The following is a 21,360-nucleotide window of genomic DNA, read 5'->3' as shown; positions in this document are numbered from 1 at the left end:
CGCAAACGGTGAAGATTACCAAGGTCTATTTACTTGTGTGTATTGCAAGACCAAACTGAAATACACAAACCATCGTTTCTTAACGCATAGCAACAAGTGTGTTGCGAAGAAAAAGGTGTCTTCAAAGATTCACTCCTGCTCGTGTAAGAGAGTGTACTACACAGACTAATCCTGGTATACAAGAAATTTTGGTGTCAGTACAGAGACTATAGACTGATGTCATTCCGCTAGCGCCATCGGACACTGTACATATCAACCAAAGCTCCTAGTATTCTCGTGTGAATACATGTACACAACTGTTCAACATCAACAACAACCAACGAAAGGTACTCGCACACTCACACACACATTCATGCGAAACATAGGAAAATAGTGACATTTCATATACCGTTAAATAAAGCTACAATATATATAATACATCTTAAGTTTTCCCCCTACGCATGCCCACACGTGCACACACACACACACACGCACGCACATTAAATGGAGAGAATAGTTAATATATAATTGTTACATCTTAAGTTGTATCTACCTTTCTCGCGACTTTTTCTTGGAACCGCAGGTTTCTCGATGATGCAAATGTATATTTTTGGATGTAAATCATACCAGCATCGATCTTGATTGAAATCTTTCTGGAGATAGTGTCCTTTAAAGTGAAGTGTACCGCGTTGGGGTTGCCGAAGTCGTAGTCGTTGTCGTCACTGTCATCGCTTAACAGGATAACATCGCTGGTAGCGTCATCGTCGTAGTAAGCGCTCTGTTTTTGAGTTAGGTTACTCAGCGCGTAGACATCGTCATCGTCACAGATCACTATATCAGTATCTTGTGAGGAGCATTCCTCTGCTGTCTTTGGGTCCTCGGGCTCGTCGTCCTTCCAGTTCACCGCTCTCTTTTTCGTTTTCTTCGAAGAAGAATTCGATTCAGCTACTTGTGGTGCCTTACGTTTCACATCTCTCTTCTCGGCTTTGGCGTTGCTGCTTGTGTTGAATTTCTTCTTCAAGATGTCCATCACGTCGTCGTGCTGAGGTGGCGAGTTGTATGGTCTGAAGAGAGAATCGGGTAGCTTTTATATCCTTACACATAATACAAACACATGAAAAGAATAACAATTAGCGGTAGGATGCGAGGGGGAGAATAACAATTAGCGACGGGATGCGCGGTGCAGGAAAACATAATCGAAGCAAAATGACCAATTGTTACTAGGGTGGACGGTTTGGGGTCAAAAAGGAGCTTATGGGACGTAGATGTTTGCACGTGTCTACAGAAAGGAACATAACGAATACACTTACTCGCGCACGATGTAGATATAGTCGGGAAAGACCAATATCCTTTCTCATTACACGTCTCGGTATATCTTCTCCATAAACAACTGAGGTTTAACGATGTGTATCGTCAAAAAACAGGACTTCTCGAGGGTTTGAGTTAATTAATGCACGTGCTCACTTCAACGCCTCTAGATGTATCGTCAAAAAACACGAATCTACGGGTGTTTATGTGATAACTAATCCACGAAATTACTTCCATGGTTTACCCTAGCTCGAGCAAGGTGGGTGAGCGTTATTAGACGCTATATCAGAGTAACGAGCAATTTGCGAGTAATTAACAGTGGTATCTTTGACTGACCGTGTCCGCTGTGAGCGTGTTTTGATTGCTAATTTGTTGATTGATCCGCGTCCGAGGGATGACAATCAAAAGAGGGTGAGTCTCAGTAGCTGTATTTACACACCCTCAGTTATAATACTCGTTAACGACGTATTTTCAAAATTCGTAAATGACCCCCGACAATTTGTTGATAAAATACTACGAGATCCACCTCTCGTCACTGAGCATAGACGACGTCGCACTGGTGCAGCACGTCGCCATCCCCGAAGACTACTCGACAAAGTGTACCGCCAGTGCGTCTTACGTACTATTAACATCAACCACCATTACCTAGCTCTGTATACCTAACTTCGTGTTTATAATACGTGCGTGTGTGTGTGTGTGTGTGTGTGTGAGAGAGAGAGAGGGGGGGAGAGAGTAGCGCGCGTGAAAACTAGATTCGTCTACATTCATGAATAATTATCTTATGAGTGTTTATTCATGTATCATTATGTGCGTGTGTATACTAGATTCATGTTTATTCATGTATAATTATGTGATGAGTGTTTATTCATATATCATTTTGTGTGTGTGTGTGCGTGCGCGCGCGTGAGTATGTGGATGTGATTTATAAGTAATAAAAAAAATGAAACACAGTATTACAAGTAAATAATAATAATAATAATAATAAATGTGAATTCTTACCTTCAGACGTTGTTGTTGTTGTTGATATTGTAGAACATATGGTTACACATCCTGTATTAGTATCGCCTACATTAGATGAATACACACCCTCACCGTCTATTATAATCTACGACTGCTACTTGATTCCATGTATATCTACAGTTCATCGCGAGCGATGCGATGTTGTATTGTATCAGAGACCATATAATATGGTCTCTGATTGTATGTACCCATTCTGATAGCTGCTCCTTTAATTTGTTCAGATTTGTTTCCACTGATATTGTTAAAGGATTCGTCTCCTTTTTCTCTTCTAAAGTGCTTTATGAATGTCAAGTATTCATCGCGTAAGCGATATTGATATACATTGTAGTTCGAATTGCTCAACGCTTCGTTCTTCAACTGGATCTCTGAGAGTTTTCCTGTGGGTACATACTGACAGCGGAGTATCCAAAGAGAATACGTAGTCACAGTTCCATTGTGGAAAGTTTAGTTTAGTTTCCTCCGCTTCACTCAAGACACAACTCTCTCTGAATGATGTTATGTTGTGCATTTTGCACAGGGTTTGGTGAATACCTTAGCCGAATGGATACCTCTCTCCATCAAAACGACATCATAAGTTGAACACAATATTCGCTGCTGAGTGACCAGTATTTGTATTATCCATCTGGCCACGTGTTTGTCCCTTCGTTATACAGTTGACACACTAGGTTTTGACGTTCACCGAGACTAGAGCTATTTGTATTTACTACATACTACCCTCTTCAACTCGTGAATATTCATTGAAATCACACTAATGATGTTTCGGGATGAAATGGGGAATATTAACTCGTGCGTGAGGGTGTGACAATAGAGACATCATGTGTTTGTAATTAACCACGTGTAGAAAATAAGTGGTTGAGGTTTTGGTGGGAGTAATGTTATTCATTCCATTAGTACTCTGGGGTTTATAAGTCGTGACTATTTCGAAACTTTTCCTTCTCAATAGACTTGTGGTGAGTGATACAACTGATGATGATGATGATGGCTAATAACGGTAGTGACTCGGCAAGGTCTGAAGGCCTTGATGTTAGGGCCGACCGACTCGGAAAATACTCTACCACCACTTGGACGTGACAAATTGAAACAGGTGGAGGTTACTCATGTCGATTCCATGTCCAAAACATGGCTCTGTAGTGGTATCGCCTGTTGGACGCTGGATAGTGAAAGAACTAGCTCGTGGTCCCATATTACCGCCGCCTGTTGGACGCGCTAAATGGAGAGAAAACGTGAAAGACTCTTTGATGATTACTCCTATAGACTACCTCGAAGTCTCTCGGCAGCGTATATTGCTGGCCCTGTGTTGGCGTGTCGTCCACCTTCGCCCCCGATTAATCAACGATCCCGCAACGAAAATAACAGAGTTGTGGGACGAGTGGCAGCGGAGCAGAGCCAATTGCAAGAGCCTAGTATAGGGCACGGAAAACGATTATGCAAAAGTACGTATTATCTTCCATTATTAATTATTCATCTTATAACATAATGCTGCTCAATTCATCTAACATAACGTCATATTGAATATATCACCTCTCATCACAGTACGTATTATCTTCCATTATTAATTATTCATCACACACACACACACACACACACACACACACACACACACACACACACACACACACACCTCTATTACCTCTTCTACTACAGGTGTTGATGTTATTAATATTATGGAGAAAAAACATTTTCATGAAGTGTTTATCAAACCGCGCAATTATTCGCATATTGAATATATCACCTTCTCTTGCATCGAACATTTCTTCTACTATACAGACTAATGATATTAATATGACAAACGAAACTTCTCACATTGCGTATTGATAAAATATGTCTTACCTCATCTATTTTTTTTCCGGTGTGCCATTTTCAAAGCTTTCGTGATTTTGATGATCGCTCAATCCCGTGCCCCTAATAATCGTCGTAGGGTTCTGTTTTTCTGTGTCTGCTTAGGATCCGTGTGTATATGGCATTGCTTTAGATGATGGTTTTGTGGGAACCCATGCATGATAAGACCTTTGAACATGTTTCTTTTTCCTTACAGCGTCCCTGCTGAAGACCTCGTTTGATGTTTATGACGTTTTAAAGCGATACATCGATGATGCGGGCACAAAACAAACTTCCTATAAGTTCAAGATAAAAATGAAGATGACAAAATAAATAAATAATGCACTTCCTAACAGTACCTTTCATTGGTTGTTGTTGATGTTGAACAGTTGTGTACATGTATTCACACGAGAATACTAGGAGCTTTGGTTGATATGTACAGTGTCCGATGGCGCTAGCGGAATGACATCAGTCTATAGTCTCTGTACTGACACCAAAATTTCTTGTATATCAGGATTAGTCTGTGTAGTACACTCTCTTACACGAGCAGGAGTGAATCTTTGAAGACACCTTTTTCTTCGCAACACACTTGTTGCTATGCGTTAAGAAACGATGGTTTGTGTATTTCAGTTTGGTCTTGCAATACACACAAGTAAATAGACCTTGGTAATCTTCACCGTTTGCGTCCACTGGAAGCAGACCAGAACACGAGTCACACAGGTAGGACATTTTACACTAAAGCCTAGGCACTCTCGAATGGCGTTGGTGCGCGCGTAACACTTCTCGGCGAGATATTCAAACTCATATGACTCTTAAGACTCTGCGCCCATAACTAATTAACTACCGATATCATTCACATTTAATTGTCGTTTTCAAGTTCTACAGTTTGGTTGTTCTGTTCATACTATAAGACCGCGTGCATGTCTAATTAATTAACAGCGGTCTCATTAAAATACTTTTAGCTACGTCTCGATATCGGACGTCTGTGTACTTTTCTCGCTAGCTTCCCGGGGCTGGTGTTTACCCTACGCGGCGCGATGTGTTTAATTAGTGGGCGGCGGTTGCTCGCCGCGGCAGAGCTCGCTAATTGGGGACCTCTTTTTTGCGAAAATTTTAACATAGGATTCCCCATTCAAAACTTGTAGGATAGTGACATATATACGACTACTAACGTTATTGCCATTAAAGCAGGAGCAGCACTTGAAGCTGAGACGTCATTGATTGGGTTAACATAACCTGACGAAAGTTCACAGTTACGGTTTTAGATGGCATGAAAACTTGTATTATTATTATTTTAAATCTATTTAATTATAACTAAATAACTAAATAAAACTTTAAATCAAAATGTCATTACCGCAATGGCGGCAAAAATACTGATTTTGGAAAATCTACTAGTAGTCATAAATTTTGCTTAAAAACAGCTACGAAATGGAAAGAGTTAGGCGTTACATATGTGGCTGTTTTTAGTAGATTTGGGCAATAAATGGTCATTCTTCTAAAAACAATCTTTAGGGTTTTTTTTACTTTTTATCATGAAAGTAAACATAATAACTGAGGCAACAATAGCTCCTATGTCAAACAGTCACGGAAAAAACAGAAACGGATACAACATTGAATTGACCCTCCCATAAGTTAAAATGCTTCAAAGAAAAAACGGGTTGTATAATCATAAATAATTCGTAAAAGGTGTTTGAGTACATACGTGAGGCAGTTAGTTTGCGCGATCTGGACTTTTCTCCACGAACAATTCAACTGGATTTCTATATTTTACATAATGAATATTTCACATTATTTACGGTAACATGGATTAGCTAATAGCACATTGCCGGGAGAGCCACATTCACACGATCACTCAAACACGCCCATTGTCAGTTGAGCCACACCATTTTCATCTCTGTTTTTCTTAAATGTTGCTTTCCCGGCACCGGGGTTTGTGCTTGAAATGTGGCTTTAGCGGCAATTTGTATTTTCCAAATGTGGCTTTCCCATTTTAACACATTATAGAGTAATAAATGTTTAGCTAACAACATATAATTGTTGAAGGTGTACTGTTCTTCATTCAGATTGGTGTTCTGAAAAACGTTGATGCAGGTAAATATCCTCAAAGCCAGAATGTTAAATATGTATGTATGTATATATATATATATATATATATATATATATATATATATGTCTATATATCTCTATATATCTGTGTCTCTGTCTGTGTCTCTCTGTCTCTGTCTCTCTCTCTCTCTGTCTCTCTCTCTGTCTCTCTCTCTCTCTCTCTCTCTCTCTCTCTCTGTCTCTCTCTCTCTCTCTCTCTCTCTCTCTCTCTCTCTCTCTCTCTCAGGCCACCATTATACACACCTAGATACGTATGATAGTAATGGTCATTTAAGAAACATTAGTAGTATTATGATAATCTTCAAAACCATTTCAAGCTATTGCCATGGCGATGGTACAAACGGTGAGCCCTACAGCGTGATCATAGGTCACGAGTTATAACTCAGAGGTATACCTAGACACATTTCAACTTGTTTCTTAACTACACTGTACGTCTGAGTTTCAGCTCGTGTAGTTACCACCAAGACGGACGGGAAGGCCAAGTTTGTTCTCGGCAATGATTTCGGCGTCCCCGTCGGTGGTCACACGTCCTTGACCTTTCAAGTGAAGTCCTGCGGCAACGTGTATGTCCTGTTGACGGAGAAGATCAAGGTGGCGCCCACAAAAGGAAACTATTATTTCATTTCCCTGGGTGTCACCAAGTCCCACCGAATCTCTGGCATCATCGAGGGCTGCTACTCCTGCAATACGTTCCCGAACTACAAGCTCAAAACGGTGCTGAACTGTACAGAATACAACACGTTCTGGGTAGCCTGGGATGGACAGGGGTCAGTCAGCATTGGGAGGGAAGGGGACTTGAGGACAAAACCTCTCCTGCAGTTTAAAGGAAAGAAAAAGTATCCAATCAACTTTTTCCAGGTCACATCGTATAACTTTACCGCAGAGTTCAGGTTCCACCTTCGTAAGTATCACCAGTTCATAAGCATGGTCATCAGCGCCGAGTCAAACCACCTTGGTACAAATTCAACTTCTCATTAGCCATTAGTATATCTTAAGCACAGTGTCATTTCCGCTCTTTGTGATAACGTGACCAACGCATGCCAACAAGGCTTTGTTTCACAAGTGAGGCCAATCCATCTCTTAACGCATAGTTTATTAATTTGAGTTGCTATTTAAGCGTGGTGGTTGCGATTTGGTCCTTGTGGATTTATTATAATAGAGTGGACATATCATAGCATTTATTAAAGAGTACAGAGGACATTTGAAATTGTTTTCCTGTGGAATCAGTTTCGTTTCGATCTGATCCCATATTCCCGTATATGGAGTAAGGAAGGGAAACTATTCGAGGGAGCCATGTATACTGACGGGATTGAAAAGGACAACATTCTCGGGACATTTACATGGATACAATTTCGTTACCTAGTTTTCTTTCGCAGCCTGCGATGGCGGCACTTACGGCGACAACTGCACCGATGTGTGTGGCCACTGCAGATTCGGCCTTGCGTGCGACTCGGATAGCGGAGAGTGCCCACATGGATGTCAAACTGGCTGGACCGGTTCTCTCTGTGCTGAGGGTAAGATAGTAGGGAATCAACCCCAGGACGATCGAGGGCCTTTAATCAAACGGCTATTTCTGTCGCCCCAGTTAATATATACATATACAACCCGCCAATATACATATGTGCACGTGACAGATCGGGGTGCTTTGTACGTTCACCTGTGTGATAAAGTTGGGAAGTTCTAAAAGCTGTTAGAACCAGCATTAAACCAGCTCACTCACTCACTCACTCCCACAAACAAACAAAAAGTACCTTCGGATAGTGCCTTTATTAGATATCATCGGAGAGTTATCTACCTCCATTACAGAGTGCGGTAACAACACATACGGGCCTGAATGTACTCCCTGTGGACGATGTCGTGAAAGATGTGAAGTGGACACAGGACGTTGCCCCAATAGTATATGCCAGCCTGGCTGGGTCGGCGACAGGTGTGACAGAGGTAAGGGGTATGGCAGGATAGAATATACTGTTACACCATTCCACTGATCTACCATATATACTACCCATCAAAAGTTTAGACTCACCTAAAGCACTCACTATATGTATATATGTTACAGGGAATGTGTGAAACCATGGATTTCATGTATTCCCTAAAATTTGCAGGGATTTCATAAAATTACTGATTTTATTGGTGTTCCACTACACACATTCCCTGTTAGGATATCAGTGAATGTGTGAAAATAATGTTTGTAGCTTAAAACTTTACTGCTGAGTCTCATTTCATCCCTTAGTTCTTTGGAGTTAAAAACTTTGACAATTTATTTTTCAAACCATATATTTCATGTTTGTCCTCAGCGTCTTCTTTCTACGAATGATGTGACAATGGACAAAGAACCGTTTCTCCACACAGCTGTGATTTTCAAGTCGAATTGTGGTGGTCAGGGTTTCCAGAAATGTAACTGTTGTCCTAACCAGTGTAAATCAATACGTTGTAAATGTTTTAAAGTGCTACTGAAGTGTAATAGCTTGTATGATAACACTCTATCTTGTCCCAACAAATGAATTTTATCAGGAAATACTCTGTACTCGCATTATAAATTTGGTGTTCTCTATTTCAATAAGGGCTTACAGGGATTTCATGAAATCACTGAGCTAATATTTCAGTAATTTCATGGAACCCTGGAAATTTTAGGGAATACATGAAGTCCCTGGGGGTCACAGGGATTTCATGAAATCACTGACTCTTTCTAACTTAAAGGTACATAAACCCTAGGGGTACAAATACATAAATCACTAACTGGCATCGTTATGGGTAAATTATCGTGTTTACAGGCTTGTATAAACCTGAAATCGTGACAATTGTTGTGGAAAATGAAAGCTATATGTTCTCACAATCTACTGTCATTTAATTTTGTCTCCTGCTTTGCCTAGTTTCCGAGTTACAACTTGTTTTCATAGACGATTCTGTCAAAATCGATTGGTGTCGTTAGGCCCTATTTGTATAATGACTGATCCAAATTGATCCCATTTCTGTGTTGTTTTACCTCGATATTTAATCATGTCATGTAAAAATCTGTTTGTATTCTCAAAACAGTGTCGGCCCATAAGTTTTTCACATGCAATACAGAAATTAATACTCCCTCGTTGTAACCCGTGTTAGGTGGTATAAACCTACACATGTTATTTGTCATCATTCACTTGATGGTCAGTTAATGAATTTATAACAGGTATAATTAGTGGTAACACACTTAGATTACCCGACAAAGGTTCCCATTTGGCATTTCTTGTGTCTGGAGTAAATATTCAACATTATAAACATCGATCAAAGGGATTAACCGATAACACGCTGATTGATTAATTACTTTTATCTTACACAGCGGAATTGTCAAAAGGTAGTGTTTATGTATGTAGATTTACTAATCTATACTGAATACACTCTGTCGTGTCGGTGTCTGCGTAAAACAACGTCCTTCTTTCAAAGGATTAACCGGCAATACATTGATTGATTGCCCATTATTGGCTAACTAAATTACTGTTTTAAAGAAAGGCGGACATTATGCAATTAGTTGCCAGGTGTGCTATCTTGGGTGACCAATGAGACTATACACCAATACCTGAAAAGATTTATCACTTTTTCGTATATTAAACTGTTAAAAGGCACATCATTTGGAACAGTTTTGTGGATATTGATGGATACATTCCTCGAACAAGGTAATGGCCTGATATTGTTCCTATAACTTTAATCTGTTTTAATTTTAATATTTGCATTTTGTTTTTATTCATTTGTCGTAGCATTCAACAGAATCATTGTTTTCGCCGTGAAGTGTAATGAGACAGACAACATGCACTAGGGTGTGTGTGCGAATTATGATTCACATTGGCAAACTATAAAATGTCTAGATATTACAGTTCTGTTATAAATTCACTATAAGTATCAGCAGATCGTCTGCTTTTTATTTAGTTTCAAAATGCATACAAGTGTGATAATAAACTAATTAGGATTATAAGACCAAATATAAAGACGCACATTGACTAGTATCTACATACTGGTGAGTGGACATTAACCATGGAATGTAGCAAGAAATTTATCGCGCAGTATTGTGACTTCGACCCCCACCTCGCTTCCGTGGAAGAAATCGTTATGTTATAAGTTGTGTCATGCAAAATCCGTTTGGTTATGATTCCAATACATATTTAACAACGAGTAGAAAGTAGTCTTGATTTTCTAACTTGATGAAAACAAACTATAATCTCATTAATTCTAACAGATTTTTTTATTTTAAAATGGCGGCGCCCTGTCGGGAACATCCGCCAGTCTGAGGATAAATGGTATTTAGGTTTGTTTTCACCGAGTTACAAAATCAAAACTACTTTCTACTGGTAGTAAAATATGTATTTTATTGATGGCCAATAGGATTTTGCATGACATAGCGTATATCATAACAATTTCTCTCGTGGCAGCGAGGTGGGTGTCAATATAATACTACTTACAATATTATTGTTACTTCGACCACAACCTCAGTTCCGAGGAAGAAATCGTTATGTTACAAGTTGTGTCATAGAAAATCTTTATGGTCATCAATCGTATGCATATTTTACTACAACTAGTAAGTAGTTTTGATTCTTTAACTTCCGTGAAGCGATCTGAACACAAGTAAGATATCGTTTCAGGCTTCCACAACGCTCGCTTCGCACTCACAAACATAACCCATTTAGCACGAACTGCGGGTCCTGTGGAAATCTGTGCATGGGGACACCATCGCCCGACCACTAGGAGCAATTGACGACAAAGCAACGATTCGGCATGTCGTCGTTGATGTCGAGAAATCATCAAAATGATGAGCGTGCTACACATTTTCTATACAACTAACTGAAAATCGTTCCTCATATGACGTCACTGCAGTGCTCTGGCGACAGAGTTACGTAACCTGTCTGTGGTTTCGTTGGCGGGCGAGAGGGAAGCAGGCGACTTTTTGGCCACTTTTAATCGCTCGGTATTAATTAACCACAAGTTTTTAAAGAATAAATTTGGTGTTCCGCATAAGACTAACCACAAATCTTTCATATGTAATGGTTAAAGAGTAACAAAAACAAAGTTTACCACTATCTTTAAGGGAACCAACTGCAAACCTTATGCAGATGAATTGCATGAGGATAATGCATCAAATTGTTGAAAAGCATGTGCAAATACCGTGCATGTGAACAGCTGTGTTTTGGTGTAAAGTTTTGTTAAGAATTCGCCAATTTTCACTGAGTTTCATCATATATTGAACTCATGACAATAATCTTTTCAACATTACGAATTTGTTTTACAATACATCAGTTCATGTGTTAACAGTACCTTTAAACAGTATGGAATATTTTGCAAAATCTAGTTTAGAACAGTTGACTGAAGTAAGTGGCTACATTTACACTAATGAGTCTAAACTTTTGATGTGTAGTATATGATGCAGGTCTAACGGCAATCACTCAATGTGTTACTGACAGAGCACTGGTAGCGGCAACAGATATAGCGTTTTGATGATTTAGGAACGGGTTACTTACCGATACTGTCATGGTGTTGAGAGATGTAGGTCTTTCTGCCCGATTCCTAAATCAGCATTATCTATTTATTGTTCGAATCGAAATTTGTAAGTGTTCTTGAAAGCTCCATTAAGTGAAGGCAGCCTGGATACGTTTTTGTGTTTCTTCCTTGGATGACAACAGCGTGTTTTTCCAGAGTGCTTCCAAGGGACGTACGGTCCGTACTGTACGCCTTGCGGTCAATGCCAGGAGGGGGACAACTGCGATGTCGGGACTGGACACTGTCCAAACAGGTGCCAGGACAGATGGACGGGGGTCAGGTGTGACATACGTAAGTGTGAACGAAGACAAACGGAAATATGAAAAATGGCCCTTTATTACTCAGAATGAAAATCTTCTGGTGCGGCGATAGCTGACAGTCACTCCCTCTCCGACATCACTGACGTTACCTGTATATATTGTACTTACCTGTGTATATTGTACGTACCTGTGTTTATTGTACTTACCTGTGTATATTGTATGTACCTGTGTATATTGCACTTCCCTGTCTGTGTTGTATTTACCTGTTTACATTGTACTTACCTGTCTGTGACACCTTGGACAATCCCCCCTGTTGGTAAATGGCCACAGGAGAATCATAAATAAGGAGTAAGTAATATTTAAACATGAGGCTTACAATAAAAAAGGCAATACAACAGCAGAATGTTTCAGGACCTGAGAATAATGTCCAGAGTAATGTCTAGAATAATGTCTAGAATAATGTCCAGAGTAATGTCTAGAATAATGTCCAGAGTAATGTCTAGAATAATGTCTAGAATAATGTCTAGAATAATGTCCAGAGTAATGTCTAGAGTAATGTCTAGAATAATGTCTAGAGTAATGTCTAGAATAATGTCCAGAGTAATGTCTAGAATAATGTCCAGAGTAATGTCTAGAATAATGTCCAGAGTAATGTCTAGAATAATGTCCAGTAATGTCTAGAATAATGTCCAGAGTAATGTCTAGAATAATGTCCAGAGAATAATGTCCAGAGTAATGTCTAGAATAATGTCTAGAATAATGTCCAGATAATGTCCAGAGTAATGTCTAGAATAAGAATAATGTCCAGAGTAATGTCGTCTAGAATAATGTCTAGAGTAATGTTGTAATGTCATGTCCAGAGTAATGTCTAGAATAATGTCTAGAATAATGTCTAGAATAATGTCTAGAATACTGTCCATAGTAATGTCTAGAATAACGTCACTGTTGAATGTCATGAAACAAGACTGACTCCGTTCTAGACTTCAGAACTGTGTCGGGAGCTGGGATTTGGGTTTCATGAAAGTATCTCCCCCATTCAATTTAAATGGGGTTGTTTGTTACTATCAAAATTATATATTTTAGTTTAAACATATTTTATTCACAATGTGAAAAGGATCGGGGACAAGTTCTTTCAACTTATTAAACCCTTCTCCGAAGATATTTACAATAACTAATTACATCACAAGCAATGATTAGAAACATAGACAGAGAAAGACTGAAGGATAACAGGGGGAAATGCTATAATACAAAAGGTGTATAGAGAGAAGACTACTGGAATCGTTGAGATTTGCATATATATTGATGTACATTTTTGAATATAATTTAATTTTTATGATTTGTTAGATCTGCAATGCCGTTTAAAAAAACACATAATGTAATCACAGAATTACTACCCCATACATCTTGAATAGCTTTAAGCATGATCTTTCTATGTTGATTGTGTAAAGAACATTCTAAGAAATAGTGATGAGCATTTTCGCATGGGTTATATATATTCAGAGACTAAGCGTTAGTCTATCTCTCCCACAGAATGCCCCGGAAACACTCACGGGTACAACTGCACGAGGTGCGGCCACTGCCGGGGTGAGGAAGATTGTGACCGAGACACCGGACAGTGCCCATCGGGATGTGACCGTGGATGGTCTGGTCCTATGTGTAACACAAGTCAGTACTTTTAACTTGAAATGTAAATTTAAATGGTAAACGCATAAGTCGAGACATGTCTATTAAAGCCGCCAGGGAGTTAAACACAAACCGTTGTTTGTCAAAATACTGACTGTATATATGATATATCGATGTTGCTGCATTAACTTCCGTTCCAGAATGCAAGTTACAGACGTATGGTCTCAACTGTGGCCTAAAATGTGGTCATTGTCTTGGGAAAGGCCCATGCGACCACGTGACCGGTGATTGTTCGTCAGGGTGTGATGAAGGGTGGTTTGGATCAAGATGCAAATTGAGTAAGAAACCTTTCTATTGTTTGTTTGTTGTGTAACGCCACACTTTCCATCTATCTTGACGGCGGTCTGTAGACAATCGCCTCTGTACCGGACAACCCAGTGGTTGATATCAAGAGCATCGATGTACGCCACAGTGATACGACGACACGCATACTCACCTGTCCTACTTGCTGGTTGCTTCTTACAACAATCATAATCGCCTCTCATGTTTGTATGTTGTTTGGGAATATTGCATACAGCAATATTCCAGCTATATGACGGCTGCCTGTAAATTATAGAGTCTGGACCAGACAATCCTGTGATCAAAATCATGAGCACATGAGTTGCTGAAGACCAATTCTAATGGTCTAATGGTCACAGCTTCCACACGTCAGGGCAAAACACGAATTCGATTCCCAGCGTCGTTACATTGTCTTCGTACTTTCCATACAGGGTGCACCCTGTGTACTTTATTGTTGTAACACCCGACGTAAGCGGAGGTCGTTGCTCATCGTTTAGTCACTGGGTGGCAAAGTCTAGGTTGTACTGCATGACGCTTTATACTTGTAATCTTACTTGCAGCAATGGTGACTGGGCGGTTACAATATACACACTCACACACTCACTCGCTCGCTCGCACGCTCACACGCATGCACGCCCTCTCCCTCCCTCCCACCCTCTCCCTCTTACTTGCCACATAACAGTTATCTACATAACGGTGTCTTCCTGTGCCCCAGGCTGCCCCGGCCTCACCTACGGACAGGACTGCCAATACAGATGCGGGCACTGTGCCAAAGGATCCAAGTGTCACCCATCTACTGGCGCATGCGCAGATGGCTGTGAAGACGGATGGCAAGGTCATGACTGTATTCGACGTAAGTATGTCCGTCTGATGGATCTGAAACATCTCTCCGGACTTGTTCAACACAGAAGTTTTGAAGAAAGGTACCTTCTTTCACACAATTGCTCACTGACAATTTTTCCTGTCATTGCTTGAAGCTTGTTTCTGTCAGTGCCATATTTACATGTATATTTCATGTGTGTATGATGGGATTGAGCTGTTTTACTGATGTCCTTAAGACCACTCATGAAGATTGTCTGGCGAGCGAGAACTGAAGTACTAAATTACTGTCGGAAATGCTAGAAAAATGTTTTTAGTCTTAATACTTTGATACAGGTGATAAATGTACTATGTTGTCAATATATCAACTCGCCTATAGTGTACCTAATTTTTATTTCAATCGATTTAACATTCCCATGCATTTAAAGGGCAGTTTACAGGAGAGAATATGGTACCAAAACAACAACTTAGGATTTTTTCAGAGTTCAACCACAGAAATCTGAAATAGTCTTTACATTTATGCTAATAATACAGGTGGTGTAAAAATATGAATCAACGTTTTTCTTTAACAAATAAATGTTGAATGTTTGTGTTACTTTACTTAATTATCGTTTCTTTATTCAAGAAATATTAATATAAATGTTAAGTCTTGATAAATAAGTTTCCCGTCATGCATGCACATCTTTATCACAGCGTCCACTAAGGCCAACTATTTGCAGTCAATTGTTGCAAAGGTTTATAAGTTTTTTGTGCTTGAAAAAGACAGAGGTAAACCTTTCATTAGTTTAGAAAGGGTTTATTACAGAACTTGTAGAGCTGTTGGTATGTCTTACCAACAACTTTAAAATATTGTAAACAAATCAGACAAGACAGGGACCGTCTCAAAAGCAAAACCGGGACGTAAAAGCATCCTTGACAACTTTGACAAGGGAGTACTTAGACGGGCGGTCTACAAAGTATATATATATATTCTAAAGAAGCTACACCAGTGACTTCGTTAAATCTTTGGCCAGTGTTCACAACTAGGTTAAACTGACCGAATTACATTTATATTTTTTGCAATGAAATATACTGTTGACATGCAAAACATTTATTAAAACGTTGCACATTTCTACAATCAAGATAACACAAATGATAGGATTCTTTCCAATGTACAGTAATTCTGTTTATTTCAAAACAAACACACATACACAAATGATCCCTTACATAACCAATACGTATACTTAAGTACACATATTCAACATTTTGAAGAAAACATCTATTGAGATGACCCCTCCCCCGAGCGTGTGCTGGGGTGTCAATTTCACCTGTCGATACCGTGCATGCTGATGACGTAACACAGGCAGTTAATGTTTGTATCAAATAACGTCCCACTACCCGTTATTTTTCTAAGTTTTTGGTATTTTCATCAGTAAAAACACATTTTAGGGCATGTCTCAAAATTTATTCCCTCGGTCTACATTAGGTAGATGTTTCTTCAAGTGATATTTGTTATTTAAGTAACTGTAATACCTCTGAATTTTTAATATAAGTCAAAAAGCATTTTTCTAGCATTTCCGACAGTACTTTAGTTATTGTGTGGTGTGCCAGTTCAAGTTGAGTCGGTTATCGTTGATGTCAGTGTGTTGTGCCGGTTCAAGTTGAGTCGGTTATCGTTGATGTCAGTGTGTTGTGCCGGTTCAAGTTGAGTCGGTTATCGTTGATGTCAGTGTGTTGTAAAGGATAACGCAGATAACTGGTTGCTTGGATCAAAATAATTATCGGGACATGAGATGTTCTTTTGGTTATCTTTGGGTATGCCATGGAAACCAACTTTCGACAAACGTAAAAGACACTGGACGCATGTTCATTGCTGACCATCTCGGTTCAATTTCTGTTTCAGCCGATCAACCCAACCCAATAAGGATTTCGACAGAGAGTACTCCCATCGCCGTGGATCACCAGTATGTCACTGGATCAGTCCGAGCCGGTACGTGCCAGAAACGTTCCACTGACCACATGGGCAAAAACGCATATATTTCAGATACATGATAAGTGTACTAAACAACCAGTATGCACGATGTTTTATTTATGTGTATTGCGGGCAAAATAATGTTTTACATTTTGATTGGATTAGAAAATCAAATATTAAGCAGGCCCGGCGAAAACCAGTCGGCAAAACACCACAAACAAGGTTTAAAATACAGCATTTATAGCAGTACCCAATACAATACGTCGAATTAGCTTGATTTGTTTGTTAAACTTTTTAATTTTATCCATCATCACACGCGGGTCTCTACTTTTCTTGCATTGACGGTCAGGTGAAGGTGACCGTGAAGATAATAATAATAATAATAATAGGCCATTTATATAGCGCCTTTCCACGTCACAGGGATATGCTCAAAGCGCTTCCTGAGCTCAAGTTAAAACTATATACAGTTGGCAGGTACGGATGATTGGAAGTCACTTGTAGCGAAGAAATAGATGAGTCTTTAGTCGTGTTTTGAATGTACTTAGGGAAGGAGATGATTTTAACTCGATAGGGAGAGAGTTCCACAGAGAAGCTGCTGCAAGATCCGGGTTAGACTTGGTCTTCAGTGACCCATGCTTGTCGTAAGAGGCGACTCACGGGATCGGGATGATGCATGTCATCCTGTTTAATTTAGGTCGATCGATGCTCCTTGATTGTCTGGTCCAGATTGGATGATATACTGCTGTAATGTTGCTGTGTGCGGCTCTAAACAACAGCATAGGTTTTGATCATTTGGCAGACATGTTTCTTTATGTAGGTGAGCATATTTCGGTCACATTTAATTCAAACAAAAAATAAGTTGAAACATACGATAATCTTGGCAAAAACCTGTAAGTTAGGTATTATTATATTATGTATGGTCTGTTGGGGTGGAATATATTTTTTTCAGAATGCACACAAATAATTGATGTTAATAATATTAATACTCTCTATTTTTCAGACACAATTGCTGCAATAATCCTGGGAATATGCATCGCGTTATTGATGGGGGTGATTTTCACCCTCTTGTGGAGGTAGGTATACCACGCTTGTACTGTGTACCTTTATGCTTCATCTGTGTCGTGTCGAGGAGGAAAGACAATTTTGCAAATAAAAGGAAATGTATCTGTTATAAGGAGAAGGTGTCCGACTGATAGATCTTGCAGTTTATAGATAACGTTTGCAACCAGCTATGTTATGTGCTTTGTCTGTTTATTCACAGTGTGGGCAGTAATGAGGTTAATCAATTGTGGGATCGCGCCTGAAACCTTCCATAGTAGGTTCGAATCCATTATGTTTGTAGGTTTTCCGCGACATATCCGTGCGATGAGTTGTATCAATGGGATTTACATTGCCAAGCTGAGACTAGTGTGCGAAATAGCCAGCTAGCACGTGGCTAGTAAATATCCAGTCAGGCCATTAAATCTCCACAGTCACTGGCCCGACTGGCTAGTTAATTTTCATGGGTTCATTTTGTAAATAAATCACTCTCTCCGACTTGTAAGGTTTTAATACACTTTTAAACCATGCAAGATTATGGTCTGATAAAAAAGTGTTCATACTAACAGCTTAATGATGAAACCAGTGTCATGCCGACAATATGTTATCCTCATCTATGTTTTTTTATCATTTGTTTGGTTTCTACATTCATATTTCGGGCTAGTGAATTATTCTGTGGGCTAGTAACTTTCAGGCATAGCTTGCCAGTTGGAAACTATTTCGCACACTGGCTGAGGCCTGCATCAATTCGGGCTTTCCTTTCCCATGGAAAACTGATCAAATGACGTTGAACCTCTCGGCGTTACAATTGATGTGTGTACATTATAGACATAGCAACGTGTGTCAGTTAAAGCTGTCTGTCGTTTCCACGGGATGCCACCAGTAACACACTGCATTGACGTTAAAGGGAAATAATGTAGTCGTTGATTTTCACTATGCGGATTTATACTATAAGGTTTTATACTATAAGGTTTTATACTATAAGGTTTTAACTATACGGTTTTATACTATAAGGTTTTATACTATAAGGTTTTATACTATAAGGTTTTATACTATAAGGTTTTATACTATACGGTTTTATACTATAAGGTTTTATACTATAAGGTTTTAACTATACGGTTTTATACTATAAGGTTTTATACTATAAGGTTTTATACTATAAGGTTTTAACTATACGGTTTTATACTATAAGGTTTTATACTATAAGGTTTTATACTATAAGGTTTTACACTATAAGGTTTTATACTATAAGGTTTTTGAAATTGTTCAATTGCTCTTGTGAGTCAGTGACATAGGGCATTATATGTATCCATACCCAAACTAAGTGCAAGCATGAGGGGCGGTGTTGTGGCCCCAAAGGCCTAACGTTTCTTAGTGGGAAAAGCAAGATTTATGGATGTCAACGTCTCTATTGTGAATCATGAATGTGAAGTTGACATCCATGAATCTTGCTTTTCTTATGCATTCCACTTCTAAATGCCCTTCAAAGATTTGTTCCTTAGTCAGATAAAGTCCGATTCGCCAGATGAGTACCCCATGTAAAGCCTGTGGAGTTTAAGGTTTGAGAAGGCGTAAAACACATTCATCTAATAACCGTATGAACTATGTGTTAATGTCCCATAATGAATATGGTACGATTTTGTTTAGGCGTGCTGTGACCCGTCATGAAAGCAAATACCGAGCCAACTACAACCACAACGACGGGAAACCTGTCCACCTCGACATCCCCGCCAGCCACGGAGACACGACTTCTAATGCTTTCACTAACGCTGGATTCCTAAATATTTCAGACACCACTGCACAGATGTAGTAGCGACGATAGTCTGGATAGTATACATCTGTTGTCTATTTCACACCATATAAAAGCTACAGAACATGTCATAATCATAGGAGTGAGAGAGTTTAGTTTTACGCCGCACTCAGCAATATTCCAGCTATATGGCGACGGTCTGCAAATAATCGAGTCTGGACCAGATAATCCAGTGATCAAAAGCATGAGCATCGATCTGCGCATTTGGGAACCGATGACATGTGTCAACCAAGTCAGCGATCCTGACCACCCAAGTTAGTCGCCTCTCACGACAAGCATGGGTTAGTGAAGGCACATTCTAACCCGGACCTTCACGGGTAGACAAGCTTGTTTAAGTGAAGGCACATTCTAACCCGGACCTTCACGGGTCCATAATCATAGGAAATCTCTACTATACGGCACTGTACCACTCCGGCGTTATCGATCACTATCAAACAGGCATAATACCAGTTGGTTGCTCTGTTCTTTAGGTGATGCTATTAACTATGCCGTGATATTGCTGGAATTTTTGCTTGCCCCTTCATCGGGGCGGTGGGGTAGCCTAGTGGTTCGCTCGGCGCGACGTTTACCCAATCCCCCACCCACCCACCCCTCTCCCCGGGTACAATGCGCGAAGACACAGGAACATTGCTGAAAGCGGCGTACAACTAAATTCACTCACTCACTCGGCATGATCATTGGTCTTCCAACACTTTATCCACCTACCGTTCACGCCGGCGTTAATCCATCTCACTTCTCATTTATAAGCTTAGCTTTTCAAATACGCAGCTCTATATGTGTACGAGTATACTCAAAGGTAGGAACACGACACTTTATATTTTCTCTTTCTTTCAAAATGCTGTCATTTGTATCAGAGTACGTCCACTTCGTCGACGGAATTTTAATTAATTATTTTACCATTGTTTCAGTGTTCCTCTTAAATATTGATAGTAAGAAAACCAAAAACCACGCCACAAACCAGTCATTTTAAATCTTAGACGATAAACAGATGCAGTTCAAAGAAAACCGATTTTGTCCTGTAACATCACATTGTCATGGTTACTGTTACTGTTGGGTATTGAATTTAATATTGCACAAAAGCGGCGTAAAATCATACACACTCTCTTGCATTTTATTTCATGATGGACTATGCTCTCTTTGTATGAATATATATCGTGTAATGATTTGTAATACACTTGATCTGAGCAGTAATGTGTCTATGTAGTATTGTATTGCACATCTGGAAAGAGGAACCTGGTTCAACTCAGCAATGGTGAAGACACATGAGACGTGTGAGTTAGCCTTGACTGTCCTTGACTTAACACTAACTCGCTCATCTGATGCAATGGTTTCGGGATATTATATATTGACAAACTCTCCGTGTAACTGAAGTATCTTCAGGTTAACGGTTAATAAAGCTTTATGGTATTCCAAAACTTGCGTTCAGTCGTTCAGTGTTAATATGGCTTTAACGGAATCTAGAAGGGATTCTTCCATGACTTCAGTAAATACTGGATTGTGATTGGTCAGTCAAAGTCATTCAGAGGTATATAATCACGTTTGTACATACCTCTGATTTTCCAACACAGTATGTATTTTATTTAAAATCTTAATAACGGGGTTATGGTAGAATGGAGATAAACATACTGTGTTGGAAAATCAGAGGTATATAACGAAAATATAATAGCTCTAAATTTACATTAAAAACTTCTGATTTTCCAACACAGTATGTTAACTCCTAATTATGTATCACGATGAAAACAAAACGTTTGTCAATGTTAGCATGTCGAACATGGGGCCATGCATGT

The 21,360-nt window shown here is 39.4% G+C and overlaps 1 protein-coding gene across 1 annotated transcript; it reads left to right on the top strand.

Annotated features, from left to right (window-relative positions):
• Positions 1–1,771: 1,771 nt before the first annotated feature.
• On the top strand, positions 1,772–19,692 carry LOC124253020 (scavenger receptor class F member 1-like). Its single transcript, XM_046686736.1, has 11 exons — positions 1,772–1,895; positions 6,677–7,132; positions 7,608–7,745; positions 8,038–8,169; positions 11,890–12,024; positions 13,524–13,658; positions 13,817–13,954; positions 14,671–14,808; positions 16,657–16,743; positions 17,726–17,798; positions 19,411–19,692. Exons 1-11 carry the CDS (start codon positions 1,772–1,774, stop codon positions 19,571–19,573), a joined length of 1,719 nt encoding a protein of 572 aa, XP_046542692.1. The 3' UTR covers positions 19,574–19,692.
• The last annotated feature ends 1,668 nt before the right edge of the window (positions 19,693–21,360 follow it).

This window comes from Haliotis rubra, unplaced genomic scaffold (assembly GCF_003918875.1).
Source record: "Haliotis rubra isolate DU_JTF1 unplaced genomic scaffold, ASM391887v1 Scf53, whole genome shotgun sequence".
NCBI classification, from domain to species: domain Eukaryota; kingdom Metazoa; phylum Mollusca; class Gastropoda; order Lepetellida; family Haliotidae; genus Haliotis; species Haliotis rubra.
Note: the sequence above shows the minus strand (reverse complement) of the source record. Positions and strands in the feature narration are given on the sequence as shown.

Coding starts and splice junctions, on each gene's coding strand:
- LOC124253020 (XM_046686736.1), top strand. CDS start 1,772: ATGACCCCCGACAATTTGTTGATAAAATACTACGAGATCCACCTCTCG. Junction 14,809..16,656: donor AGGTCATGACTGTATTCGAC/GTAAGTATGTCC, acceptor TTTCTGTTTCAG/CCGATCAACCCAACCCAATA. Junction 16,744..17,725: donor CACTGGATCAGTCCGAGCCG/GTACGTGCCAGA, acceptor TCTATTTTTCAG/ACACAATTGCTGCAATAATC.